The sequence below is a fragment of the Castanea sativa genome, chromosome 7, assembly GCF_040712315.1.
Source record: "Castanea sativa cultivar Marrone di Chiusa Pesio chromosome 7, ASM4071231v1".
Classification (NCBI taxonomy): domain Eukaryota; kingdom Viridiplantae; phylum Streptophyta; class Magnoliopsida; order Fagales; family Fagaceae; genus Castanea; species Castanea sativa.
The window spans coordinates 45,182,554-45,203,078 of record NC_134019.1 but is presented as its reverse complement, the minus strand read 5'-3'; the positions used below and the strand labels follow the sequence as shown (position 1 = coordinate 45,203,078).

The 20,525-nt window shown below is 39.3% G+C and overlaps 1 protein-coding gene across 1 annotated transcript; it reads left to right on the top strand.

Moving 5' to 3' along the window:
* Positions 1 to 1,335: 1,335 nt before the first annotated feature.
* Positions 1,336 to 8,069, top strand: LOC142642038 (lysine histidine transporter-like 8). The gene is made up of 5 exons (XM_075816384.1): positions 1,336 to 1,740; positions 4,281 to 4,414; positions 5,568 to 6,004; positions 6,825 to 6,956; positions 7,556 to 8,069. The coding sequence occupies exons 1-5, from the start codon at positions 1,439 to 1,441 to the stop codon at positions 8,039 to 8,041; spliced, it is 1,491 nt and encodes a 496-aa protein (XP_075672499.1). The 5' UTR covers positions 1,336 to 1,438; the 3' UTR covers positions 8,042 to 8,069.
* Positions 8,070 to 20,525: the final 12,456 nt, after the last annotated feature.

The following is a 20,525-nucleotide window of genomic DNA, read 5'->3' as shown; positions in this document are numbered from 1 at the left end:
CAAATTGGGAATCTATTGAGATATTATTATGTGTGGTACGATGTATTAAATTTTAAGTAAAATACTGACGTGACAATGACTTATTTACACCCAATTCTTATAGAATTTAATCTCATATATATATATATATATATATATATATATATATATATTAGTGGATTGAAGCATACTCAGTTATTCACACACCACTCATATAAATGGAAAGAGAAAGTAGAGAGACTTTTCTTTTTTTCTTTTTTTTGATAATTAAGAAGAGAGACAAATTAGCATACGAAGTCAACTATGATAATTCTGGCGACGAATCTTCTGTGGTCTCTCTCTCTCTCTTTTTAATGACTTTGTATGGTCTTTCTTATAAGGGAGAATAATCTTCCCTCGTACGCGGAAGAGAATGTAAGCAACTAAAATACAGTAACGTCACACATTTATATCACTATGATGATATCACTCTTGATGTGTAAACTAAGTCATATACCCTTCAATGCAGTCTTACTCGTGTGGCCTGCTGGGACCTTTTATAGATGGCAACTACTAAGTAAGATTTTTTTGGCGGGTAGGAGGCAACTAACCATTACTGTATATGAAAAAGAAAAGTCAGGCCTGCTGGGACCTATGGCAACTACTAAGTAAGATTTTTTTGGGGGGTAGGAGGCCACTAACCATTAATGTATATGAAAAAGAAAAGTCATGCGGTGGAGAACACCAAAAAAAAAAAAAAGCTACTTATAAAGTTGATTGTGTGGTAAGAAAATAGCTTATTTAGTTTTTTTACTGAAATTTTTTGTTGAAAGAGTGCTAAATGTAGAAAAATTTGAGATTTTAAAAAGTTATATATGAAAATTAGAAAAAGCTAAAAGTTGAACTTATAAGCTAATGCCAAATAAACACTAACCGTAATTGGAATATATCATTAAATTGTGGCAAAAGATTATGAAAAAAATATAAAAACAAAAACTTCTATAAATTTTATTCCATAAAGATTATAAATTGAAGTGGTATTAGAGTCTGTTTGGATACATTGAAAACTGAAAACTTATTGCTGAAAAAACTATAACAAAATAATTTTTAAATGTATGAATAGTGTCATGAGACCCAATTTTAAAGTTATATTTGCTTAATTTCATGCTTGCGGGTCTCGTGAACAGTGCACGAGACCCACATAAAAAAAACAGACACCAACTTCAACGCAAACACGTTGCTATCTAAACCCAGCCTAAATGTGTAATTTCAAATTTTTTTTTTTTTTTTTTTTTTTTTGGCGTGTATATAAAAACTGTGCAAAACAATTTGAACTTATTTGAGATATATGCAGCATTTACACCCCCAACCACTTGTATTATATTTGCAATACCCACTCCTGATATTTTATTATAGTTTTGCTCTATATATCATAATCCCATATAGCTTTTGAGCTAGAGAGAAGAAGAGGAGGGTAGCGATGGGAGAAATGGTGGAACCAGATTATAGACAAGCTTTGCCTCTGTCACCTTCACCTTCCAATACCAAAACACTAGAAGGGCTAATGCAAGTGATAACCATTAAAGACAGTACTGATCCCTCAAAAGAGAGTACTACTAAATCTACCAATTTGCAAGGACACCAGCAGAATCCACAGGAAGCTTGGCTCCCCATCACAGAGTCCAGGAATGGCAACACCATTTTTGCTATGTTTCATTTACTTTGCTCAGGAATTGGATTCCAAGCTCTTTTGCTTCCTGTTGCATTTGCCAAACTTGGATGGTAAGCTATCTTTTCAATGATTTGATTAAGTTGGCATGCTTAAAGTCAAAATTTTGCTTACCTAAAAGTCATTGTTCATAATTGATCATCCAAGATAAGTGGATGAGTTGTGAAGAAATGTGTGGCATTTTGTTTGATCACCTTTCTATGGTTTGGTCATTTTGTCAACCCATGCGCGAAAAAGCATGACTTTACAGTGATATAAGATGTTTAATTGTATCTACTTTTAGACTTTTAGTTCCTGAAATTTATTTATTTAAGTTATAAAATAAAAGTCATTTTGTTTTTCTATCGAATCTATCCAAATTATCCCTCTAAAGATAATTTATAGTTGCGTTTAGGGAAAAAAAATGTAATTTAGATTACCCCAAGGCTGAGCACCAATTTAACTGATCATAAACTCAACTTTTTTTTTTTTTTTTTTTGAGAAGCATCATAAACTCAACTTGGATAAAACAAAAAATGTTTATATATATTTATTTAATAATCTATCATGCTCAACTTAACCTTTTTAGACTTGACGGGTAGGCAAGCCTAAGCTCAAAATATGACTCAAGATAAGATCATATGTCAGGAAAAAAATTGTGAAAGTTTTAGCTTCAGTTATATGTGTAATACAAATATAAAGTGAAATTCATTAATCTCAAATTTATTGATGAGATGATAACGAGACAACTTGTTGCTGAATTTATTTTTTATTTTTTTAAATTTAACCAAACTTAAAAATGTGATTTGACTTTATAATGAACTCAAACTTAATTTGTACTTTAAAATGCAATGAGACAAATCATTTTTATATATAGATAATTTCTCTCTATTATTTTTTAAATTTTGAATACTAATTTGTTATTTCTAAATTTTGAATGCTTAATTCAACTGGAAAGCAATTATAAGATTAATTCACCATCAATTTTATATTTCAATTGTCATAAAATATTATATCTGTACTTCTTTGGTAAAAAAATTTATAGCTTTTTTTTTTTTTTTTGGTCATTTAGGACAAGAAATATATATATATATATATCTCTTTATTGTTCTCAAGATTTGCGACAATTTCACGTGACAGTCATTTGTCCTTTAATTTTATTTATTATGTTTTTTTTTTTTGGAGATACACTCATTATTTTTCTTCTTATATGTGAAGAGTCAAAAAGGTTTCCCTTTTTAAAAAAAAAAAAAAGGTTTCCCTCTAATTAACGCGTCGCGTGATATTTCTCATTTGATTCCTGGCGGCTTTTGATTCCAAAAATAAAAAAAGAAGATTCCTGGCGGCTTTACTTTTATATGTGACTGTGAGGGTACCTCACTTGTCAAAAAAAAAAAATTATACAAATAATTGTTTAAAATTAATATGTTCTATAACCATCCGGACTTGAAAAAAAAAAACATATATATATATATATATTAAATTAATCTATTTTGACGGCCTAATAAAAATAATGAACTTCTTTACTTTAAAATTATAAGAATTTGAGTTTAATAAATCTTATGTGGTAAACTGTTACTATTTCTAATTAAGGTGTTCAATATTGACATATTTTACCCACCAATAACAGGCTAAAAACTTGTTACATAAGATTTCTTATGAAATTGTTGTGGTTATTTTATTATTCTCATATTAGCATTTTCAATTTGCACTTTATCCTTTATTAGTCTTTTTTTTTTTTTCTTATTTTCTTTGTTAGTACAAAAAAAAAATTGTAATATTTCATGTATTTACGTGTTTTTTGTTGTGACATTGATATATTTAGATTGTCTCTTTATTAAATTTTGTATAATTTAGTGACCACCTTAAAAAAAAATTCTAAAGCCGCCACTGAATTCCGCAACTGTAGACCTAAAAGTCGATGTGTTATCTAGTTTTTATTTTCAATCACATATATCAACAATGATATGAGATTTTATATATGAGACAAACTTATTCAATAGGGCAATGTTACTTCCTTTCACATTAACAATAAAGTCAGTTCTACTATCCACTATTTAAGATTAAAATTTAGTTTTCCCAATTTAATTAAAGTATGAGATTTTTTTTATAGATAGAATAAAATTTCAACTTATGGTGTTTGTTTCATAATGATTACTCTTTATTATTTAGTCAAGACACTCATCAATTTCTTAAGTACTTGTGACTAACTTACTTTTGTCCTTATTTGAGAATATAGAACTTAATTATTCCTTGCTCTCTGTCTCTTCTCTCTCATTGAATTAAAAATAACACTAACACCTCGTCCAAAAATGCCAAATCATGGAGTTCACATCCAACAGCTATTTAACCTTTGAATTTCTTTAGAAATTCAGAGAAAGCAACAAATAACTTTAAAGTTGTTTGTTCTTATATTTTGCCTCTTGTTGAACCAAATTCATTCACTAAATTTGTAACCTCTATTTGATTATCTCTGGTCCATCCTATTGCTAATTGGGTCGCTCTCATTTTTGGCTTCAAAGAAATCATCTAGTTTTGCTTGCAGTAAGGTCCAAATGCAGTAACTTGAAGAAATTAAAGTCTTATCATTTGATTTTAACTTCATTGGTTGCAGGGCTTGGGGAATCATATGTTTGTCGCTAGCATTTGCGTGGCAGCTCTATACCATTTTTATTTTGGTCCGATTACATGAATTAGTTCCGGGAATTCGCTACAGTAGATACCTCCAACTTGCTATAGTTTCTTTTGGTTAGTACAAGGAGACTAATTCTAATTTTTTGCTTTTGTTAACAAGTGATCTAATAAATTAAGGTTGGGCTTATTTCCAATGCTCTTGTGTATTGGAGGTGATGCAAGCACAGCATGTGTTCTAAAATGTTTATTTGTCAATCTAGTATCCCGTTCAACATATAGAATATTTATAAAAAATAAAAATAAAAATTTTAGAGTATGTTTGGTAATTGTTTTTTCTCCTTATTTTCTGTTTTCAAAAACAAATTTCTATTTTTGAAACTAAAAAAACTTGTTTGGCAACCCAAAATATACTGAAAACAAAAATTGTTCTCAAAACTCATTTTGTAAAAGAAACTGAAAACATGCAGAAGGTTGTTTTCAGTTTTTAATTTTCTAAAGTCAATGAAAATATACATTTAATTTAATGAATCTATCTCCTTTAATGAGTTAACATTAAAGTTCAAATTTTAGTAATAACATATTTTAGTATTTTCTATTTTTTTTCTTCAAAAAACTATTTTTTTTAATTTCAACTAACCAAACATGTTTTTTATTTCAAAAATACAAGAAAATTATTTTTTCTTTATATTCCAAAAAAATATATTTGAAAATAGAAAACAAAAACTGTTATTAAACATAACCTTAGTAACCTACTTTATACTCTACCAATCATAGTGTATCATGTCTTTTAAAAATAAAAAAAAGAATAGTACACATGACAAACTATAGTTGGTGAAGCATAAATAGAACTAAGATGGAAGAATTTTTCTTTATTTACTTTTTCAGAATTAAAGTCAAATTGTGCCCAAATATCAAGAAAAGTGCACCAATACAATAAATTTTGTGTGAATACATTCAATTATTGACAAATGTATTTTAATTTAGAAAACTATATATATATAATTCATAATTAAAATTTTATTATACTTTTAACTTGATTTTCTCACAATTATTTTATGTATATATATAGTGATATTGCATTAATAAAAGTAGTATTAATGATAAACTAATATAAAAGATATTTCACTAATCATAGTTTGACACCTTAACGAATTGTGGGACAAATTGTGTTCCTAAGTTAACATTCAATAGAATTTGATTAAATAACATATTACAAAGGTACTAAGTAACAATGATATATATTTTGATAATGCATTATTATATGCAGGTCCAAAACTAGGGAAGTCGCTTGCATTATTTCCAGTGATGTATTCATCCGGGGGTGCTTGTGTCATTATGATTATTAATGGGGGTCACATCTTGGACCTCTTATTCAAAACCGTATGTGATCAGGAGGCCATATGCCATGTCCAGTCACTGACAAGAACAGAGTGGTTCTTGGTGTTCACGTGTGTAGCAATACTTGTAGCCCAACTACCCAACTTAAACTCTATGGTTGGGGTATCTCTAATTGGGGCCATTACAGCAATTGGATATTGTACTTTGATTTGGGTTCTCTCAGTCACCAAGGGTAGGCCCACAGACATATCCTATTATCAATTTGACGTGGCGAAATCTAACATGGAAAAAATTAGAGATAAGTTGAATGCCGTTGAGATCATTGCCCTTGCATTCAAAGGGCACAATCTTATCCTTGAGATACAGGTTAGTATTTACAACATCCTTATACTTTTAAAAGTTTAGAAACACATATTGGCACACAATTTAACAACTTGCCAAGCGGCAAATTGTAATTGGCATTTGTTAACAAGTGTTCTTGTGTAATCATTAAGGAGGTTTAAAATGAGTTCCACCCACATTGAGAATTTATAAAAGCTAATAAACAAATTCTTTTTAAATTAGAAGTTTCTCATCACCCAATAATCAATATTTTAAAATTCAACCTTAACCAACAATGCTTCATACCACCTTGGTCCGAATAAGAGTAATATTAGATAATCATAACTTCCAACCTTAATCAATCCAAAAAAAAAAAAAGGTGAATCTCTACATTTTTGGTGAGACAGTCATCCACAAGAGTGGTCAGCCCATTGCCATTCAAAGTAGCCTGCAATATTGCAGGCCAAGTTAAGGTTAACTAGGGCCTTGGCCCAACTTTTGGACCCAACATGGTTATGGTGGTACATGGTACAAGGGCCTCTAAAGAAAAAGAGGCAACTTTAAATCCAACTACTAAAGAAAGCTCAGCCCAGCCAAAAATCAAGATCCTTTTAGATTCAAAAAGAAATTTGACATGCCCAGAAACAATGATATGAAAGTCTCTACGGAGAAATATGTACTCCACGCAACACTTTAATCTTAGAGCTTGGTAAAGTTGCCTCAAAGGCTCCTGAAATACTTTGATTTGGATTACACAGATAAAGTAATATAGTTACCAAGTAATAGTACTATTTTTCAAATAAAACACGCATTTGTCATCTTGATTTCAATGTTATCTTTGGTTAAAATGTTTGTGTTGTTGCAGGGAACATTGCCTTCAAATCAAAGACACACATCCTATAAGCCAATGTGCACAGGAGTGACAATATCATATACAGTAATTGCAATGTGCCAATATCCCCTAGCAATAGTTGGATTTTGGGCATATGGAAACAAGGCAAGCAAATTTTCCTTTTATTGAGAGTACGGTTTAAAATTGCATGATTACACAATATTAATATAATATTAGGTACATATTTTTAAAATAAAGGCTCATTTTCAAAAAGTTGTACCAAATGAACATGATTACAACTTATAAATTCCATTATTAGATTTTTTTTATTTGTGAAATAAATCTTATTAATCTCTAGCCTCCTTATAGAAAGAACCTAGATACCTCACTAATTGGAGAGAGAGAGACAGAAAGAGAGAGCAACATTGAAAGTCTTCTAGTTCTCCATTTGATCTTACATCTTCTACATATGCTTGTTATTACCCTATTTATATTTGTGAAAATTGTTACAAACCATCCAAAATTGGTTGTGTTGTGGGGTTGGAACATGTGAACACAACTTTGTGTCACAACTTTGAGGTGATTAAGTTGTGTTAGTAGTGAAGAAAAAGTAATGGGTTGAAGTGAAAGTAATTGTCTATTATACTCACAGTCAACCGCTTAATCAGACTAGTGTATAAATGGTGCGATCGTAGACGACATGCATTAACAGGTTCTCGTGGACAATCTCCTTATCTAATGACTTCTTTTTTAATAAATGCCAGGTACCATTTAGTGGAGGTTTGTTGAGTGCATTTTCACAAATCCATGGAGCCAACACCTCAAAGTTAATTATGGGATCAATTTATCTACTGGTATTGGTGAACCATTTATGTGCATTCCAAGTTTACGCCATGCCAGCTTTTGACAACTTGGAAATGAGATACACAACCAAGAAGAAGAAGCCGTGCCCAAAGTGGATTCGTACATGCCTTCGCATTTTCTTTGGAGGGGTGACTTTCTTTGTGGCTGTGACTGTGCCATTTTTGGGAAGCCTAGCACTTCTAATTGGAGGTATGGTATTACCTATGACTTTTGCTTATCCATGTTTCATGTGGATTGCAATGAAGAAACCTCGACCAAATGGTGTGGTTTGGTCTATAAACTTGGGGCTTGGTTGCCTTGGCATTGTCTTCAGTGTTCTAATAGTTATTGCAGCCGCTTGGACCTTAGCTGACAAAGGCTTAAATGCCAACTTCTTCAGGCCTTGATGACAGATACATTATTTGTAAGAAATTAAACCAATTAAACATTTGAAAGAATATATATAGAAGTTGTCCGTACTGTATGTAAGGTAATTTTGGAGGAGAATGAAATATTTTGGGGAAATTACACTTATCTCCCTAAACTATAAGAATACTCACTTAAGGTATGTTTAGTAGACTGTAATAAACACTATAATATAATAGTTATTCTTATAGTTTAACTATTTGGTAATTTGATTATGTTTTTATTGTATGGAATAGTCATTCCTTATGAATAACTATTCTTTAAAATGAGAAATAATTGTTCATCTCTAAAAGGGATGTAATAGCTATTCCTTAGTAGGTGTATGAATTTCTGCGATTAACATATTTCTAAATAAACAAAATTTTTCATATGCACATAACAATTATGAAAATAAAAAATAAAAAAAATAACTAATCTCTCTTTCAATTTTTTTAAAAAAAATAAGAAATATAATCATATGAGTAAGATATTTCCTAAAATATATCATAAGTTTGATTTAAAATGCTTTCATTCTAGTTGTAAGTGCACAATTGCACTGCCCCAAGGAACGGTTAAGGCGTGAATGGCCCTTAAACAATATGAATTTGTCAGAGTGTGCAAACTGAAACCCAGGTTAGAAGTATGTGAGGATTAAATGACAAGCCACAGATTATAAACACCTGGAAACAACAAGAAATATTGTAAATCAACCTCCTCGGACGTATGCCAAGAGTTGTTCTTATATTATTTCTTGCTCTTTGTTTCTTTTCCTTTTTAGATTACAAAAAAGTGAATCCCTATTTCTGTTCTAAGTTGCTCCTTAAATACTCTTCTTTTTGATACTTTGTACACGTGTTGCTCCAACTCCCCCTTAGCCTAGATATTTCTTTTCTCAGTGCCTTTGAATAGTAACCAAAAGTTTCCCTTCCACTGTTCAGGTGTCACTTCCCCATTAATGCGGCCAGGGTGGTAGGTGCAGGGTCTTTAATGTGGAGGTAGCAGCTTTTATCTTTGATATTTCTCCAACATCGGTGCTTCTAGGACATTCAAGGGTTCACCCCCTTTAACCATTGGTCTTAACCGTGTCATTCCCTAACCTTTACCATGAAATCCCGAGTTCTCCGGTGTCCGTCCGAAGGGAAATCCATCCTCGACTAGATCCTCGGATCCTCGGCTCCTCGGCGTATGGGCCGACCCGTAGTACTAAACAGTTCTAAACCCAAGAGCAGGTCGGCCTTCCTTAGCATGGCCCAAAGGCCCACATCCCCATCAGGGTCCTTTTACTCCCCACAATAGCCCCTCAAAACTCTAATTTTCGACGTCCGAGGAGAAAAATAGGGTTTTGATCTGACGAGAACTTACTCTACACACTTTGTAAATGGTTGCACGTGTGGAAATCGTTTCGCGTCCCAGAAGATGCCACTTGGCGGTTTTATTTTAAAAAACGCGCGCATTTATTACTATAAGTTACACTTTGTCCCCCACGTTCAACGGCGAGATGGGCATCCAACGGTCCTTGTTACTCCACGAAAATTTGGGCGGGACAAATGTAATTTCGAGGCCGCTTTTCCGCACATCGTGACGCTTCGGGAACCTGCGCCCTCATTTAATTCCTCAGGGGCTAATCTCATCAAAACATCAGCCATCATACTTTACCTGCAGAAAACCGTGGAAATTTGCACACCTTCAACTTTGTAAGTTCTTACTCTTTCTATTCTTAACCTTTTCTCCTCAGACCTTGTCCTCGGCTGTCCCTATAAACATTCTCCCTCTTAGAGTTTATTCTTTCGTTCCTCTGTAATGGGAAGATTCAAGTGTCTAGTTGATACCGCCGATGGGATGGAAGGCTTTAGGGCCAAGTACCGTATTCCCAGCGACGTAGGTCTAGAATATTGTCCGGCGGAAGCTGTGGCCGATTCTAGGAAGGAGGGAGAGGTTATCATCCCAATGATAGCCTTTATAGAGGGTGGGATGACCCTCCCAATGAAACCTATAACTAGGGAGTACCTTCGCAACCACCGGTTGTGTCCCGATCAATGCCTCCCAAACGTTTTTAGAGTTTTGGGTAGCGTCGATGCTCTAAATGAGCAAATGGGTCTAAACCTCTCCTGGCACGATGTCATCTTTCTGTACGAGTCCCATAAACTCTCCAATGTAGGTTACTACATTAAGTCTCGTTCTAGTGTCGTTAGGTTGATCTCCTGTCTGCCCAAATCCAACAAAGGCATGAAGGACGACCACCTGATCGTCTCTGGGAACTGGCACGACGGCCTCCACTGCCCAATTAAGTGGGGGGACCCAGGTGCGATGCCATAGGATTAATCTCCCCACAACACAACTTCCTCTAACACACACAAAAATGCGTATTCATATTTACTTAAACTTATTACATATCTGTGTGAATTTGACCAGGCTTGTTTGTTTTGATGTCTTTTTTGCAGATAAACAACACGTGCGCCCTCGTTTGAGTCACTGTAACGTCGTTGCGACCTAACCGAGTACTGCGCTCCGAGGTGTTCGTTAGCGAAGATCTACAACTTAGGGCCGCTCATCTGATCCTAGGGTACAATCCCATTTCCTCGGACTTCCAAGAGATAGAAAACACCATTGTCGCCGGTGACCGAAGACGAAGGAGAATAAACGTAGCCCGGCCCCACTTTTTGGACGACCGCAATCTCCCTGATGCCCCTAACACCGTCTTGTACAACCAGGCCATAGAGGCAATTCCCCTCGCCGTACATTCCCAGGCAACTATTGTTCCAGAGGAGCAGGTGTCTTCTTCTCATACACTAGACGAAGAGATAGATCAATTCCAATTCGAAGACACCGAAAGACCTCGAGGGAATCAGTTCGTCGTGCTTTCAGATGAGGAGGAAGAAGCTACCGAGGCCTCCAGAATTGTAGGGTTGGTAGTTGCCCAACCGGAAGACGAAGCCGAGGAAGACATGGATAGGATGCAAGATCTCCTAGTCAAGAGAGGTGCGAAGGTCGCCGAGAAAAAGACGGGGGGGTCTAAAGCTCTTCAAACTTTGTCACCTCCTCCTCCTCCTCCAGCTGAGCCAAAACTTCCAGCCGAGGATCCCAAAAAGAAGAGAAAGGGGGAGGCCGAGGGGATGATCAGCAAAGACCCCAAAAAACCGCGGCAACAACTCCCACCGGTTCAGCAACAGAAGCTGGACAAAGGCAAGGGTAGGGCCCGCTCAGTTGAAAGCGGGGAAATCAGGGATGAGGCCGAAGTGTGCCGAGCACCGACCACCTGGTCCCCCGACTTAAGACTGGACGACGCACCCATCTCCTGCCAATCCAGTATAAGGGCAGTTCAACAAGGCCATGCCCACCACTTGGCCGAAGTGTTGGAACGCCCTCTTCTGTTGCCCAAGAACATGGAGACCTTGGAAAAAATGAGCCAGCCATAACTATTCATCTCTTTAAAAAGGGATTTAGCTCTGGTAAGTTTACCCCTTTTTAGGAAGATTCCACTTTTAACAATATTCATAAGTTGTTTATTATTCCTGATTCCATCACACTTTGTTACAGGCCATTCAGGAGGTCTTTGTAGCCGAGAAATTTATAGAAGACACTCGGAAGAAGGCCAGGACTGAGCTGGAGATTAGGCTGGAGACTGAGAAGTCCTTGAGCACTGCTCTTGCTGAGAAAGAAAAGCTTACCTCGGAGGTGGCTGAGCTGAGGAGAGAGAAAAATGGGGTCGAGTCAAACTTGAAGACCATGAAGACCCAAATAGAAGGACAGCGCAAGCTCCTTCGCAAAAGAGATGAAGAGCTCTCCCAAGCCCAAAGGGAGTGCTCGGATCTGAAAAAGGAACTTGCGCTGATGAAGGAAAAAGCCAGCTCATTCCAACGCTCTTTTGAGGCTACCAAGCAGACGAGCTACGAGGAAGGGGTAGCAACAACCGAGGAGCAGTTGACAGAGGCCTTCGCGGCTTTGTGCCGGGAGTACTGTTAGAAGGTCTGGGGGGAAGCTTTAAATGTAGCAGGAGTTCCTCTATCTTTGGATCTGAGGAAGTCCGAGAACATTTGGCTTCCCCTAGAGATACAGGAGATTGAAGAGGCTCCTGCTGCTACTCCTACCCCTGAGACAACTCTTCTTGCTCTTCCTCCCATGGTCCCGAAGCCAATTCCAGATCCTATAGAACCTTCGGGTTCCAATAAAGACAAGGAAGGAGGCGGAGATGCCGAGAAGGGCCTTAGCCAAGCCATGGAGTCCAATGTCCCTCCAACGAAAGTAGCAGACAAAGGAAAAAAGGTTCTGTCTCCTTTTGAGTTGGAGTTGAAAGAGACAGAGGGAACCAGCACTTCTCAGCAAGATCCTCCTCCAAAAGCTTAGGACTTAGCTTAGGGCTTCTCTTTCTCCATGTTCAGCCTTTATATGTAATGCATATCCAAATGATTAATGAAGAACAACTTTATTTGATTTTTACTCGTGTTGCATCTGTTTTTACTTTATTCTTTTTATATTTATCGCAAAAGTTTCCCGTTAATACATAACAAAAGTTTCTCAGAGTAAACAAATCTAACTCCAAGGATTGCACAATCATAACTTCCACATAATCATACGCACATTATTAAAGATTTAACAGAAGGTGATATGGTTGAGATATTTAAACAATGCCTTTGATTAAAAAAGAAGAGAAGATCTCATATAACGATTAAACCCTTGTAATGTACAGCACCTTTTCTAGTAGGATGTAAGGTCCGAGGACCATTCCTTACACAAATTTGCTTAACACTTAAAGATATAAAACTTAAGATCCAAGTTAATAAACAGCAACGCATTAACACCCAGACATAATAAGAAGTTAACTTTGATCAAAGTTGTGGTCCGAAGATAAGACTTCACCAAATTTCCGTTTGATTTTTAAAAATTGTAACTTCAAATATTGAATTTCCCAAAGTAGGAGGTCCGAGGACTCGGCATAACTAAGGTTCTGTTTAACAGATGTCAAAATATCAATTTCCACAAGGTTTGTGGTCCGAGGACTACACATAACCAAGTTTCTGTTTGATTCTTAAAAAATGTAACTTCAAATGTTAATTTTCCCAAAGTAGGAGGTCTGAGGACCCGACATAACTAAGGTTCTGTTTAACAAATGATAAGACATCAATTTCCACAAGGTTTGTGGTCTGAGGACTACACATAACCAAGTTTCTGTTTGATTCTTAAAAATTGTAACTTCAAATGTTAATTTTCCCAAAGTAGGAGGTCTGAGGACCCGACATAACTAAGGTTCTGTTTAACAAATGATAAGACATCAATTTCCACAAGGTTTGTGGTCCGAGGACTACACATAACCAAGTTTCTGTTTGATTCTTAAAGATTGTAACTTCAAATGTTAATTTTCCCAAAGTAGGAGGTCTGAGGACCCGACATAACTAAGGTTCTGTTTAACAAATGATAAGACATCAATTTCCACAAGGTTTGTGGTCCGAGGACTACACATAACCAAGTTTCTGTTTGATTCTCAAGAATAGTAGCTTCAAGTGTCAGAGACACTCATAACTTTAAAATGTTCACTGAAAAAAGCACATTTTATTAATAATAATACCTTCTAAGATTGTTTACATTCCATGGGCGTGGTATAATTTTTTCATCTAGGTCAGCTAGCCGATATGACCCTATGCCTGCCACTGAAACAATGCGGTAGGGGCCCTCCCAGTTGGGTCCTAACTTACCCCAAGCTGGGTTTTTAGAGGTGCCCACGACCTTTCTTAATACAAGATCACCAGGTGCAAGTGGCCTTAGCTTCACGTGGGCATCATATCCTCGTTTTAGCTTCTGTTGATAGTAAGCCATTTGGACCATAGCTGCCTCACGCCGTTCCTCAAGTAAATCAAGATCTTTCTCCAAGAGTCCCTTGTTATTCTCTGGGCTAAAAGAACTCGTCTTTAGAGTAGGAAAACCAGATTCCAGAGGTATCACTGCCTCGGCTCCATAAGTCATAGAGAAAGGCGTTTCTTCAGTGGACCTACGCGGTGTGGTCCGATACGTCCACAGGACATGAGGGAGCTCTTCTACCCATCTGCCTTTCGCATCGTCCAACCTCTTCTTGAGCCCGTTGACTATGACCTTGTTAATGGCCTCGGCTTGCCCATTTCCCTGAGGATAAGCTGGGGTAGAGTATCTATTTATGATACCCATATCACCACAATATTGCCTAAAGGCCTTGCTGTCAAATTGAACGCCATTGTCCGAGACAAGTGTATGTGGTATACCGAATCTAGTGACAATATTTTTCCATATAAATTTCTTGGAATCAACATCTCGGATATTGGCTAAGGGCTCAGCTTCAACCCACTTAGTGAAGTAGTTACTGTCCCTACGCAGCCATCTTTTGTTTCCTAGGCCTCGGAAATGGCCTCCTATGTCCAATCCCCATCGTGCGAAAGGCCAAGGACTAGAGAGAGGGTTGAGAACCCCTCCGTGGTTGATGAATATTAGGGGCGAACCTCTTCGGCATTGATCACATTTTTTGGCATAGTCCTGAGCCTCCTCTCGCATATCGTGGGCCACCAATAAACTCAAGTCGTGGCTCTATGGCCTAAGGACCTTCCCCCAGTGTGACTCCCACAAATTCCTTCATGCAATTCCTCCAGTAATGCCTCTGTTGATTCGGGATGCACGCACAACAAGTACGGTCCTGAAAAGGATCGTTTATACAGCTTCTGGTCCTCAGACAACCAGAAACGTGGCGCCTTTCGACGTATCTTTTCTGCTTCAGATTTGTCCTCAGGAAGAATATCATCTTTAAGGAAAGCTGTAACTGGGTCAATCCAACTAGGCCCAGGCCTTATCAGATGAATGCGAAGCGCGTTGGTAATAGCAAGAGAGGGTTCTAGTAAATCCTCAACGAGGATAATCCGAGGTAAACCTTGAGCCGAGGACGTTGCCAGCATAGCTAAGGAGTCTGCATGGGTGTTTCCGCTTTGAGAGATATGAGTTAATGCGAAGGAGTCAAATTCAGTTCGTTGGCTCTTGATTTGGGACAAATATTCCTGCATCCTTGGATCTCTAGCCTCCATGGTCCCCGTGACCTGGCCGACCACCAGTTGAGAGTCTGAGAAGACATGAATTTCCTTCCCACCCATCTTACGTACCATCTGCATGCCTACCAAGACTGCCTCATATTCGGCCTCATTATTAGTAGCCGAGAATGCCAATCTCAAAGATTTTTAGAAGACAATTCCTTCAGGGGACGTTAGAACAAGTCCAACACCAGACCCTCTCTGATTAGCAGCCCCATCCACATACACTCTCCAAGCCGAGGGCGCTGCGGTCGTGATCACACCAACTGATTTTTCACCCATGTGTGCTTCTTTTAGAGTTTCTTCTAACAATGGTTCGGTAAACTCCGCCACCAAGTCAGCGAGGACCTGGCCCTTCACCGAGGTGCGAGGCTTATACTTGACATCAAAGGCTCCCAAAATGGTTCCCCATTTTGCCACCCTGCCAGAGTAATCAGCACTGCGTAACACCGCCTTGAGAGGCAGTTGAGTCAGAACAACCACAGTATGAGACTGGAAATAATGAGGAAGTTTGCGTGTGGCATGGACTACAGCCAAAAGTGCTTTTTCCAAGGGCAGATAGCGCACCTCGGCCTCATTCAAAGACTTACTAACATAGTAGACCGGTTTTTGCACCCCGCTTTCATTCCTTATAAGGACCAGGCTCACCGCATGGACGGCCACTGCCAAATAAGCGAACAAAACCTCGTCCGCCTCTGGACGAGACAAAATGGGTGGCCGAGAAAGATATTGCTTAAGCTGTTGGAAAGCTAACTCGCAGTCCTCGGCCCATTGAAACCCTTTCCATTTGTTCAACAACTGAAAGAAAGGACGGCACCGGTCAGCTGACCGAGAGATAAATCTATTCAACGCAGCAATCATTCCGGTCAATTTCTGGATCTCTTTTGGGTTCCGAGGCGGCTGCAAACTCTGAATAGCCTTAACCTGCACTGGGTTTACCTCTATTCCCCTATGAGTAATCATATATCCCAGGAACTTTCCGGACCCCACGCCAAATGAACACTTGGAGGCGTTAAGGCGCAGCTTATACTTTCTTAGCATCTGGAAGGTGTCGGCCAGATCTGTAATGTGTGAAGGCACTGTCTTACTCTTCACCACCATATCATCCACATATACTTCAATGGTTTTCCCCAGTTGCTGTTCAAACATTCGGGTCATCATTCTTTGGTAAGTAGCCCCAGCATTTTTTAACCCAAATGGCATGACCTTATAATGATAGTTCCCAGTTAGAGTAATGAAAGCAGTCTTCTCCTGATCCTCCAACGCCAAGGGAATTTGGTGGTAACCCTGGAAGGCGTCCAAGAAACTCATCCGAGGATGTCCGACACTAGCATCTACTAGTTGATCAATACGTGGCATCGGGAACGAATCTTTAGGACAGGCCTTGTTCAGATCAGTAAAGTCCACACATACTCTCCATTTGCCGTTCTTCTTTTTAACAACAACAGTATGAGCCAACCATTTAGGGTAGAAAACTTCTTTGATAGCCCCCGCCCTTTTGAGTTTAAGAACCTCTTCCTTCACAACCTCAGAATGTTCTCTGGAAGATCGCCGAGGTGGCTGCCTCCTCAAAACAATGGCAGGATTGACATTTAAATGATGACAAATGAAGCTCGGATCTACGCCGGGAGCCTCATAGGGGTCCCACGCAAAGACATCTATATTATTCTTCAGAAATTCCAACAACTCCATCTTCTCTTGGTGTGGCAAACGTATGCCAACTTGGAAGAACCTCTCTGGATCATCTGCTATTACAAACTTCTCTAACTCCTCACAAACAGCCTCATCTCCTGTCACCGCTCCAGGTGCCTCCGGAGCTGTTAATTGCTATGACTCCTGGATGGGCAAAGTTGATGACTCAATTTCTGACTGACGAAGCACTGCGGCCGATATGCATTGCTTGGCCACTACCTGGCTGCCGAGGATTTCCTCAACATGCTCTCCCGAGGGGAATTTAACCTTAACGTGCAAGGTAGAGGAGACAGCTCCCAGAGCGTGCAGCCATGGCCTGGCAAGGATGGTTGTATATGGAGAGTACGCGTTAACCACAATGAAATCCACCTCAACCGTTTCTGTGCCGGATTGAACGGGTAAACGGATCTGTCCCTTCGGCACAACGGCTCTCCCTTCGAAGCTTATAAGTGGGGAGTCGTAAGGAGTTAGATCTTCCAATTCCAACCTTAGCCCCTTAAATAGATCAGGGTACATGATATCTGCACCGCTGACCTGATCTATCATCACCCTTCTCACATCATAGTTCCCTATCCTGAGGGTAACCACAAGAGCATCATCATGGGGCTGGATAGTCCCTGCTTTATCCTCCTCGGAGAAACCCAAGACGGGTAAAGTGCCCTTCAATCTCTTCGGCCTGCTACCCACATCCTCGGCCTGAGAATGGAAAACCGCCATCACCCTACGTGGGACATCACGGTCCTACCAGTGCGGCGAAGATAACATTAATTGTTCCGATGGTCGGCCGAGATGAATTGTTCCTCCTCGGTTATTTTGAGCCAACTTGACCGACCCCCAATGGCCGACACAAGTGTCGCTTTAACTTTCCTTCATCGACGAGCCGCTCTCCATGGTTCCACGAGTTCCGACGGTTCTCGGTAGTGTGGCCCACATCCTGATGGTAATCGACAAAAGAGGTTTTGATTTCTTCTTGCGGTGGTCCCCTCGCCATCTTGCCGGGCCATTTGAAGAAGGGCTCTTTACGAACTTTTCTAATAACCGGTAATGCATGGTTCTCGAACACGCTATTTGCGCCTGAGGTGCTGCCGAGCCGGATTGTCCGAAGTAATCCCTCCTCGGCTTGTTGTTGTGATATCTGTCCGACCTGAAATCCCTTCTCTCCTGCGGGATAACCTTCTCATTTCCCTTCCCCTGCTGCTGGTCTTCCTCTACCCTTTTGTACTCATCAATACGATCCATAAGGCGGCGTACGCTGCGGACGGGCTTTTTCGTCAAAGACTTTCTTAGGTCGTGGTCAGTAGGAAGGCCCACCTTAAAGATATTAAGCGCCACCTCATCAAAGTCGCCATCTATTTCATTAAACATCTCCCAGTATCGGTCGGAATATGCTTTCAGTGTCTCCCCTTCCTTCATGGCCATGGATAGCAGCGAGTCCAATGGCCGAGGGACTCTGCTACATGTAATGAACCGTGAAGCAAATGCCCTAGTTAGCTCCCCGAATGAACCTACAGACCCCGATTTGAGACCGTTAAACCATCTCATAGCCACAGGTCCCAAACTGGAGGGGAAAACTTTACACATCAAAGTCTCATTGTGAGAGTGCACCGCCATCCTCTGGTTGAAGTGACTCACGTGCTCCACCGGATCAGTCCGGCCATTATAGATGGTAAAGGTGGGCTGGGTGAACCTCCTGGGAAGCCTCCCCCTCTCAATCCTCCGTGAAAACAGAGATTTAGAGAGTTGGTGCAACGCCCTACTCATAGTATTGTTGCCTAAGCCCCTAGAACGAAGCTTCTTACGTCTGCGGGTTGGCTGGTCGTCCTCCTCACCGGAGGACGTTACACTGGTGGGGGAGCGCGACCTTGAGCTGTAGCCACCTCCCCTATCCTTATCCGAGGAAGAATTAGACGAGGACGGTGAAAACTTACGTTTAGCACGGCGTAACTTTCTCTTTAAACGATTGATTTCCTTCTGCATGGATTTAGAACCCTCCTCGTGGGTGGTGCTACCCCCGCTATGAGTATGGCTAGCGCCTGGGTATTCTGTATGGACACTCCCTTCACGATCCCTTCGACGTTCAAGACGTTCGAAATGATCTTCCGGTTGTGATTCCTGTGACTCTGCATGGTGAAAGCCTAAGCCTGCCATAATATCCCTACCTCTTCTAGACTAGATTCCCACAGACGGCGCCAATTGTAAGTGCACAATTGCACCTGGCCCCAAGAACAGTTACGGGCTCAGGCCCAATGAGCCTTAAACAATATGAATTTGTAGAGTGTGGGCTTGAAACCCAAGTTAGAAGTATGTGAGAATTAAATGACAAGCCACAGATTATAAACACCTGGAAACAACAAGGAATATTGTAAATCAACCTTCTCGGACGTATGCCAAGAGTTGTTCTTATATTATTTCTTGCTCTTTGTTTCTTTTCCTTTTTAGATTACAAAAAAGTGAATCCCTATTTCTGTTCTAAGTTGCTCCTTAAATACTCTTCTTTTTGATACTTTGTACACGTGTTGCTCCAACTCCCCCTTAGCCTAGATATTTCTTTTCTCAGTGCCTTTGAATAGTAACCAAAAGTTTCCCTTTCACTGTTCAGGTGTCACTTCCCCATTAATGCGGCCAGGGTGGTAGGTGCAGGGTCTTTAATGTGGAGGTAGCAGCTTTTATCTTTGATATTTCTCCAACATCGGTGCTTCTAGGACATTCAAGGGTTCACCCCCTTTAACCATTGGTCTTGACCGTGTCATTCCCTAACCTTTACCATGAAATCCCGAGTTCTCCGGTGTCCGTCCGAAGGGAAATTCATCATCGGCTAGATCCTCGGATCCTCGGCGTATGGGCCGACCCGTAGTACTAAACAGTTCTAAACCCAAGAGCAGGTCGGCCTTCCTTAGCATGGCCCAAAGGCCCACATCCCCATCAGGGTCCTTTTACTCCCCACACTAGTGTCTTCAGGATTCTATTATTGTGTTATCACCAAACAAATGAATAATAATAAGCATTACATTACAGTATTTTGTATTTCTTGTAATATCTATTCTTATTCCTATGTAATTACCGTTACAGTCTACCAAACATGCCCTTACTTCCCTAAAATATTACCCATAGGATGAGGTGTAAAGTGTTACATGAGTAATTGCTTAAGGGGGTAAGTGTGCATTCTCATAGTTTGGGAAAAAAATGTTACGCGGGTAATAATTTAGGGGATAAAGTGTGTATTCTCATAGCTTAGGAGAATAATTGAAAAATCCGAGTGTTCTAATTCCTCTGGCAAAAGAAGAATTTGAAAATTGACACTCATTGTTCCCAAACTTGAGAACTAATGGCCTATAATCACTAGTGTAGGGTTGGAAGAACCAAAGGTGTATATTGTGTCATGAGTCTTGTCCGATGATGTTCAGCAGTTCGAGGACAGTTAGATATTAGCTAAGACATACAAATTAGTAGGGTATGGAAGGATTCTGGCCATGAAGGTTCAGGAAGGTAGTTTAAGGAGAAATGCCTCTTCGGCTAAGCAAAGCAGAGGTCAGAAGGTTTGGCCTACCATCAAGAGCAACACTCCAAACGATTCTACTGGTAAGGATAAACATCAGGAGGGAATAGGACAAAGGAAAGCTAAGAAATATCTAAAGGAAAGCTGCTACCACTGCATTAAATGCTTTATAGCTAACTCTTTGGCCGCATTAATGTGGAGGTGATATCTAAACAGTGATATACAGCCTTACAGCTACCTCTAAATACTTCAGGAATG

Excerpts from the sequence above, each read along its gene's own strand:
- LOC142642038 (XM_075816384.1), top strand. The coding sequence starts at position 1,439 with ATGGGAGAAATGGTGGAACCAGATTATAGACAAGCTTTGCCTCTGTCA. Across the intron at positions 4,415-5,567 it reads ACTTGCTATAGTTTCTTTTG|GTCCAAAACTAGGGAAGTCG; the intron begins GTTAGTACAAGG and ends TATTATATGCAG. Across the intron at positions 6,005-6,824 it reads ATCTTATCCTTGAGATACAG|GGAACATTGCCTTCAAATCA; the intron begins GTTAGTATTTAC and ends GTGTTGTTGCAG.